The sequence below is a fragment of the Exserohilum turcica genome, assembly GCF_000359705.1.
Source record: "Exserohilum turcica Et28A unplaced genomic scaffold SETTUscaffold_1, whole genome shotgun sequence".
Taxonomy (NCBI): Eukaryota; Fungi; Ascomycota; class Dothideomycetes; order Pleosporales; family Pleosporaceae; genus Exserohilum; species Exserohilum turcicum.
The window spans coordinates 2,017,251-2,025,773 of NW_007359914.1; the positions used below are offsets into that span (position 1 = coordinate 2,017,251).

General features: G+C 55.8%; 2 protein-coding genes across 2 annotated transcripts; both read right to left on the reverse strand.

The window, feature by feature from the left end:
- Positions 1 to 2,301: 2,301 nt before the first annotated feature.
- On the reverse strand, positions 2,302 to 4,539 carry SETTUDRAFT_18424 (uncharacterized protein; the record flags this gene model as incomplete). Its single annotated transcript, XM_008021891.1, has 1 exon — positions 2,302 to 4,539. One exon carries the CDS (start codon positions 4,537 to 4,539, stop codon positions 2,302 to 2,304), a length of 2,238 nt encoding a protein of 745 aa, XP_008020082.1.
- Positions 4,540 to 5,159: 620 nt separating this feature from the next.
- SETTUDRAFT_40722 (uncharacterized protein) lies at positions 5,160 to 7,957 on the reverse strand. The gene is made up of 4 exons (XM_008022092.1): positions 6,766 to 7,957; positions 5,940 to 6,712; positions 5,808 to 5,869; positions 5,160 to 5,756 (listed from the first exon to the last, which is right to left on the reverse strand). The coding sequence occupies exons 1-4, from the start codon at positions 7,667 to 7,669 to the stop codon at positions 5,588 to 5,590; spliced, it is 1,908 nt and encodes a 635-aa protein (XP_008020283.1). The 5' UTR covers positions 7,670 to 7,957; the 3' UTR covers positions 5,160 to 5,587.
- Positions 7,958 to 8,523: the final 566 nt, after the last annotated feature.

Consider the following 8,523-nt stretch of genomic DNA (forward strand, 5'->3'; position numbering starts at 1 on the left):
ATCCCGTTCTCACTCGCCTTCCGAAATAGGCAGGCGAACGGGCGGAAAAAACGGCTTGTCATGATAATGGTCATGGGGCGTGCGTGTTGCGCGCGTGCGCGATAGAGAGAGAGAGAAGGCGGCAATGCCTCAGGCAGGCAGGCATGCATGTCGTCAAGTCAGTCATGCCAGGCTTGGTAGAGGCTTGGTAGTTGGGGGGGGGGGGGTTGCGTAGTATGTGTGTGTGTGTGTGTGTGGGAGTCGCATGTGTCAGGGCACCGGAAAAATAAAATCAAAAATAAAAAAGCAATTATTATTATAGTAGCCAAGACGATAACTCGCTTCCACCTTCTCCCGTTACTGTATCCGTTTTTTTTTTTTTTTTTTACGTGCCCTTCTCGAAGCAACCCCCCGCATGGAAGCTTTTGAAACGGAAACTTGGGGGCGCCGCGCTGCTTTTGCGGGTGGGGTCGGAACAAGGGTGTGGGAGGGGGGCTTATACAAGACATATATGTGGTCCGGGACATGGGCGTAGTAGTGTGTGTGTGTGTGGTAGTAATGGTAGTGGTGGTGCCGGCAGTGGTGGGGAGCATACGTACGTACGTATGGTGTTGGTGGAGCAGCAATAGTAGCAGCCACATGAAGCCACAACAAAACCCATACTGTAGTAGTTAGTATAGCACCATACAATTGCAGCTTAGTACTTGGCTCAATGTCTGGCAGGAATCCAAGTTCGGAAAGCAATCCTCAAAAGCCAGGCAGGATTTCGATAGCCTCAAGAAAGAGAGAGAAAAAGAAAATACCAACTTTCTAACCCAACCCAACCTAGCCCAGCCCCCCCAAAAAAGAGAGACCAGGGTCATGGGTTCTGGAAAATTACCCAGCTTCCACACCAACAGCCCCTGTTCTGCCCTACCCGCTTTTTTTCTTTTCTTTTCCTTTCTTTTCCTGCACGTCGATGCATGCGGAAAGCGGATCGGAGATGAGCACTGACACAGATAGCGCTTAGAGAGGAATAGTTTGTGTAGTATTCCGTATGTGTACGTACGTATATGTAAAGGGGGGGGGGAGAAAGGGAGAAAAGGAAGCGAAGTAGATGATGTAAAGAAAAAGCAAAAACGAGATTTTGTGGAATTAACGAAGATAACTGGAAACGGGGGGGGGCGTTGTAACTCACACATGCCGTACACCCACACCCATGCATCCCATGTGTGAGTGCGTGTGTGCGTCCATGTGTGAGTGAAGTCCAAGCTCACATCTCACCCACACCCACACACTCACCAGCTCAGCCCTTTTTTTTCTTTGCTGGTGCCTTGCATCGTCTTGTCATGTCTCGTCTTGAGCGGCAGTGCCACCCATGTATACGTGCACCAGGTACTAGGGGTGTCAGCCCCCCTCTCCCCCCCAGTTTGACGTTTGAAAGAGGAAAAAAAAACTCCCGCTTTTTTTTTCTTTCTTTCTTTATTCTCACCTTATTTCAAACTAGGTAGGTAAGTCTACAGTAGCTTGGTCGCACGAGTTGCGAGTGTGGGCCGCATGCGGCGTTTGGGTGCATCGTTAGTTACATTCTGGAAGGATTCCTGTACGGTGGTGGCGCGCTCTTCACTTTTTTTAGGACAGGGCTAGCTGAAAGGAAGATGATGTGGTGCCTGGATGTTCGGGTGGAATATGCCGAAAGGATTGGAAAAAGTAACATGGTGTGGTGGCTAGGTGGCTGGGTGGGTAGGATGGTAGGGTAGACTCTTATCGTGACGTTGCGACAAAGTTTGCGGTATAGTGCAGTGCTTCGGTGGAAGCGGAGCAAAGTGTCGATCGGCAGGGGGGGGGGGAAGGGGGAAAACTAGAACATAGTGATGACGTGAGAGGGCTTGTGGAAACGCTCGGCTTGTTGGCGCGCCGGGTACTGGGAAGGTGAGATAAAGTGGCGATGTCGATGATGAGACGCTGGGGTTCTTGCTGCTGATGGGGCGGCATTAACCGGAGCTGCAGGCAGAAAAGTGTAAGCAGGGTTATGTAGCGTGGAGTGTATGTAAGCCTCTTTGCGACTAGTTCCGAACAGGTAGTCATGTCTCACCAAGAAGATAGTCGAGAAATGTTGAGGACAGGGTAAGAGAGGTGTAAGAGACGATATGGTGGAGAGATGGACAATGGCAATGGCAGTGGAATACACATTGAAGTTGATAATGTACAATTTTCTAATCTATGGTCTATATACAACATGAATCCATCATTCATTATTCCTTCGGAAAATATCATTATAGTCGTGTAATAACAAAGGAAACAACAAAAGAAGACGAAAAAGTAGTCGCAGTAAACGCGGTACTATGAGCGAGACGATGGTCCGTACACACGGTGGTTCCGAACCTCTGAATCCGCACTACTAGCCAAGCTGGCATTGAAGTTTGCGTCTCCAAAGATTGCGCCCTTCGATTGCAAGGTCCAGCTTACAGTGGGCTTGGGGCTGCCGGTGTACGGGTTCATGCTGGTGAGGATCCAGCCGCGCGCTAGCGTGTTATACTCGGCGCCCTTGACGACTTTGGGCACCGCAATCAATAGCGTCTTGGAGTGCTCAAAGGGCGCAAAGATGATGGCTTTGCTGCTCTGAGTGGGTGGGCCCGCATAGTCAAAGGCGGTTGACGTGGGTGCTGATATGATGAGTGGTCCGTGTGTGCGCTCCGAGGCACCCGAAGGCCATGGAATGCCAGATGCGATAAGCGTGGTGACGAAGTGCACAAGAGACGTCATCGCTGTCCGCCCTTCCGGCAGCAAAATGTAGTTTTGCAGAATGAGGTGTGGGTTGAGCAGCATCTCGATGGTGTATGGCTCCATGCGCGGTGCGTTGGGCTCCTGGATACTCGACATGGTATCCATTACCCACTGCGGTCCGCATTGGAAGATGCACGCCAGTGTCTGGATGAATATGTTGCGCAAGGCCGGTGTGCGTGGGTGACTAGGTGCCTGGGAGAATCCCCACAAACCGCTTCCTGGTATTTGGTATTGAACACAAAGATCGACGAGCATACGCGCGCGCGCAACGTGTATTGGGAAGGAAGAGCTCGGCTGGGTGCGATGCGGAAGATCCATGAAGATGAGATCAAGCTGCGCGTATTCTGCTCGGCCGTCTGTCGCTTGGACTATGTGGCTCGTATCCCTGGGGAAATGTGGAGGAATTCGAGATGCCCTCACATCCATAGACGTCGGTCGGCATAGCCATGAGGTCGATCCGTCATGGAGCTGCAAGGGTGTACCAATGGTGCAGAGTGCAACTGGGTCTCGCGCCGCAATGCCAACGAGAAGTAGCGAGCGAAGGCATTCGTCTTCGAGGGTGGGTCTCGAATATGGATTGGGAGGAGCCAGTGCGAGAGGAAGACCTGAAGCATTCAGTGCAATGCTTGTCTTGTCTCGGTTAGCGTCCAGCCTCCGCATATACTCTGGCAAGCGTGGGTTTCCTCCGGCTTTCAAGCGAAACGTATCTGCCATCATTGACATGGAACATGTCGCAGTTGAAGCTGGGCAATGTTGGCTGTCTGGTGTCCGGAGAGCAGCCAGGCTGCCCTTGTCGAATGCGTCTTGCTGCTGGAAGAAGTCAAGCAGCGAATGGAGCCTTGTAGATAGGGCCGGCGGAAAATGGCTGACTTCGCTCGCAAGGCTCAGGAGATGTGTAAAGAAGGCGCTAGTGAAACGCATGACGGTATGCACCTCGTCTTCGTAATGCCGTAAGCACGGTATCAAAAAGACATGGCTTCGGCCCATGCGCATCTCATGGTTGCACCACGCGCGATCAAAGTACTCGGAAGAGAGAATGCGCTGGACAAGCGTGTCGAGCAAGCTGTATTGCTGCATGAGAGGCGGCTGCAGTCCAGTGTTGGGTTGCTGGTCGAGAGGTATTTGAGAATAGCTGTACTGCTCGACGTAGTAGCGCAGAAACTGCTCCTCGTCTGGCGTAACCACAATGTCGTCGAGGACTGCAACAACCGCCCTTGCGTTCTTGTACACATTGTCAATGGTTCCCATGGCTGCGCTCTTCTCGGCTTCGTCGTCCTGCTCGACGCACACTTGGTCGAACCACAATCCCTCTTGAGGATTCCGTTCTCGCACCACGGCCTGGAAGAGGGCCGAGGTGGTTGGGAGTGGAAAATGCTCCACTTCCTTCATCCAACCAAACGGAAGGTCGCTGACAGGGGTCAGAACTCTTCTTGGCGTGGTGACGGCAGTCTGCTTTCTGCAGTAGCTCAGAGCAATGTAGCTGACTTCATCGCCGATGAAGTTGAGGTCGTTGATCAGGCGGAAGGCAAAGGTGCTCTCGAGATGGTCCTTTGGCACAAACTCCTTGACTACCGAGGGCGCCAGGCGGCCAAGGTCTGACAAGAGCGTGGGCGCATCAATGTCATCCTGGCAGGGTATGGTGGTCCACTTGTGTCTGTTGAGAAGGGTGTCCCGTGTCGACGACTTGAGCAGTCTGGCTTGGAGAGAGGACGTGTCCAAGTCTTGGTGGTTGATGTCGAGGAACTCGCAGTGGCCAAAACGGGAGAACCAAGGAGCTGAGGCTTGTAGATCCATGTGAAAATACATTTCCTAATGGCTGGGGGAGGAGAGGATGGTAGTGGGTGAAGGACAAGTTGCGGCCTGAGGGCAAGGCAAGAGACCTTTTTGACAGTGGACGTTTCCCAGGCCGGCGACGACAATCCTTGGAGGCTCTGGCAGCACCAGGGCGTGCCGGTGCACAGTCGTATCCCCACGGTTGGGTCCATCTCGCAGCACACGACCGATGGACGCCATGCATAATCGTTTTCTGTCAGCCAACCAGCGCCACCAGCGCCGTCTTGCGCATCAGCTACCGCATTACGCATTTGCGGGGAAACACGCGGGTCTTGGCCGGGCCATGACAAGAGGACTGGATGCATGGGGCGTAGTGCCGGATGGCAGAGGGGAGGGAGAGTTTGAATGATCCAGACCGTCGGGTGGTGGTGCCAAGTGTCACGGGCCCCGGAAGGACGACACTTGCACGGCGAGCATGACGTCGGCAGGCCATCGGCACGACTAGCCACCACCAGCCAAAAGGAATATACCATGTGAAACATGCAACTCCAAGGGCGTGTCTCGCCTAACGGCGGCTGCCAGCCCATTCGTCAGGCGCTAGAAGTTCTAGAAGGAAAAAAGCAAATGGAAGAAGCGCAGTACTGCAATTTCACACGGAATCTTAATTTCCGAATGTGTTGAGCTGGCCCAAGAACCGTCGTAATATGCTCTTTTTGCTCTCACGCCGCTGAGAAATCAAGCCACCCGCAGCCCGCCTCGTTTCATTGGCGGCGCGGAGGGCCATGGCCAAAGAGAAAGCCTCTCGGCGTATCGTGGACCGGTGCCTGTGCACCCTGCCCGCCGGGCCCACGCTCACCACTGCCCAAAAAACAGGTCCACGGGAAACATGCAGCCAAAGTACCATTACCGCGCGCCAGCAATCAATGGCTGGGCAAGGCATACATGATCTTCGACTGCCAAACACCATGCGTTTCGCGACACCTCAATTCAAATCCTCAGGCTTGCAAACTCCATTGCCGCCCACAAACACCAACCGAAACGTAGCCCTGACAAATACACACCCAAACAGCTAATCAATCTTTGCATTTGCAAGCCGGTCATTGGAGCCTTGGATAACGTTGGACATCCGCACGTTCTGCCGCTTGTACTTGCTGTGCTTTCGGAGTCGTTTCCGCGCAACCATGACTGGCACGGATGACTTGGTCACCAAGTAGTTGCTGAAAGACCCGAGCAAGACACTATCAAAGTCAGTCTTCATGCATCCGCGCCTTGGGCATGAGCGCACTCACCCTTTGAGAGCATTGCGTCCGCGCGAGCCAAGTATCACCAGCGTCGGCTCCAAGAAGTCAATCTACACAGCATTGTCGTCAGTCAGCAGAGCGCGACGCACCTAGACCAGAGTCTCCAAGGAAGCAACTCACCACTTCGGTAATCATGTGCTTGGGGCTCTTGCAATGGAACACCTCGACAACCGCTCGCACTTGAAGGCGAGTCTTCCTAAGTAGCTTGACACACCGGTCGGAAACCTCCACACAGGCCTGATACCTATCTTTCTCTGCTTTGCTCATGGCATTCACATTGGCCTCAGTCGCCATGATTGAGTTTGACAAGGCCGAGAACCCCGGTCGTGCTGCTGGCAGCCCGTCATGATTGGACAGCGTCCTCTTAAGGTGGTCTGACTCTTGACGCCCAGTCGTGCCTTGACTAATAGGAGCTCCAGAAGCATCAGTGGTTGCGACGCCCGTCTCCTCATCAACTGCGTACACGGCAAGTAGCGTATCACCGTCTCGCAATACTGTCCCAATCGTCCACTCGAGAGCATACGCGGCCTCGTCGCTGAGATCAGTCGATACAAGGTACACACGCTGCCGCCTTAGGCCTTTGGTGGCATCCTCTGCAAACTGAATATAGTCGCCCCTAATAATCTGCCGCACGCAGCGATGCGCTTCCGGACTTGACTGGATGGGCGAGATGTTCAGCGAGAGCTGTTGCGCCGATTTGATCTCGGCCAACTCGTCCTCGTGGTCTGAGTGGACTGGCGTAGAAAGACCAGAACCACCCTGGTCGAAACTTGTGTGGGGGTGCACCACGCCCGATGCATTTCTCCTTGACATTCTCTCGCCATTTGGGCCAGTGACGTTGATGGAAGGTTCAAGCAATGACCGCACTTTGTACGACACGGCAACCTCTCTCCCTGTCTGAGGTTAGCATCAAGGCGGACCAGTGTCGGCGAAATGCAACACTTACGCTCCTGCTCGGCAGCCGCCAGCAAGCTCTTAGCCGTGATGATCTCCCGGCCCATGCTATCAGTGCCTCCCGAGGATTTCCTAGACCGCTGCCTGCCGCGTTCTCGCTTGTTGTTACTGCGCCAGCCATCCTCCCAGTCTGAGCTGTCCGAGCCGTTTTCGCTGCTGTCCACAGCGGGGCTGTCTTCGCCGTCATCGTCTGTGGCTAGGCGGACGCCTCCGCCCGGAGCGGTCGAAGTGCCCTTGACCGGGTCTGAGCCTTTGCGGGTGGGAAGCGAGGATAGCCCGCCCTCTGAGCGCGCCAAGGCCGAATCCGACAGTTTGCGGTACGCCGTGTCCATGTCGATGCGCTTGCCCGAGTCTGTTACGAGGCTGTTGCTGGAAGCAGCGGCGGGCGGAGTCGGACTGAGCATGCGCGTTGCTGGAGAGGCCGATCTACGGGGTCCTGGGGAACCGGACTTTGACCGCCCCAGAGGACCAGCCACGGAATTGGGCCTGTCTCTCGAGCTGGACGAGCCCAGAAAGCCCGCCGAGCTGCCGTAGACGGACGACATTGCGCGGGGCTTCGCAGAGGCGTCGAGCTTCCCACCTTGCGAGACTCGCTTGGGCATCGCATGCGCATCGATCGAGGGCAGCATTTCGAACTTGTAGGCTGATTCGGGGTTTACTCGGCGGGGCGACGAGGGCATGGCGAAGGGAATTCCAGTGCTTCCACGGCTCGTGCTCCTGCGCTTTGCAGGAGCATCCACGTCGAGCATGCTCCGGACGGGCGAGGCGACGGAGCTGGGGCTTTGCGCGCGTGCGGCAGGGCTATCTGGGCGCCGGATGGCGGGCCTCTGGTCGCCCTCGAGGAGCTTGACCACCTCTCGCATCTCCTCGTCGATGGCAGCTTCGAGAGAGGCCATGGTGGCAGTGCGTGGCAAGGCGGGTGCAAGGCGGGTGCGTGAAAATACAGTAGTGGGTGCGAGGTCGCGTGCCGGGGGGGAGGCGGGGATGGCGGGTGACAAAGTTGGCAACAAGAGGGCGGTCGAGCGCAGTCGTGTTCGCGGGGTAGCTGGGGGTGGTTGGAGGTGACAATTGGGCTTGTTCTATGGCATCATAGACGGAGCTAGCAGCGGCTGGAAGGGGGAGCCTCAGAAGGCCAGCCGCGTGGCGCGGACTGCTGGTCGGGAAGAATGTGGGGGGGAAATGCGTGTGCGTGTGTGTGTGCGTGAGGGTTAATGACAGCGGTGGGGTAGCAATTCCAAAGACTGTAGGTGAAAACGATGGCGGGCCGGTCCGTCGGGGGGGGGGAGGGTTGAGTGGCTAGCCGCTGTCGGAGAACAAGTTGTTCCCTAGCAGATTGATGGAGGCCGACGACATGTGGAAGAGAGAGGGCGAGGCGAAGGCAGAGCGACTTTTCGGGGCGGGAACCGTCAGCGCGAGTCGACGGTTGCGGGTGCTCGTGGTCTAGGCGGTGGGAAGCGGGCATCAGACCAGACCCCCCCCTCTCAGCTTCTGGCGGTTTGGCAGAGGCTTGGCATGTGAAGATCACCAGCGCGCAATCCGTGCCGCCGGCGCAGGGACCGCCCAAGACATGGCACAACGCTCCCACGCGCCCTCTCTGCCTCGGCTTCACTAGCAGCACGGCGCGCGGGTTTGCGCTGCTCCTAGCACTCACTCACACACACACGCACATAGACATGGCGTTGTTTTTGCGCGTCCAAGCAGCACATGGCAAACGGAGCCCCGTCGCTTACGTACGCACCTACCGACGCCC

Bases quoted from the DNA above. Each gene is read 5' to 3' on its own strand.
- SETTUDRAFT_40722 (XM_008022092.1), bottom strand. From the start codon at position 7,669: ATGGCCTCTCTCGAAGCTGCCATCGACGAGGAGATGCGAGAGGTGGTC. The intron at 5,870-5,939 runs GTGAGTTGCTTC...AATGCTGTGTAG, and splicing joins AGCACATGATTACCGAAGTG to ATTGACTTCTTGGAGCCGAC. The intron at 5,757-5,807 runs GTGAGTGCGCTC...TGACTTTGATAG, and splicing joins GGACGCAATGCTCTCAAAGG to TGTCTTGCTCGGGTCTTTCA.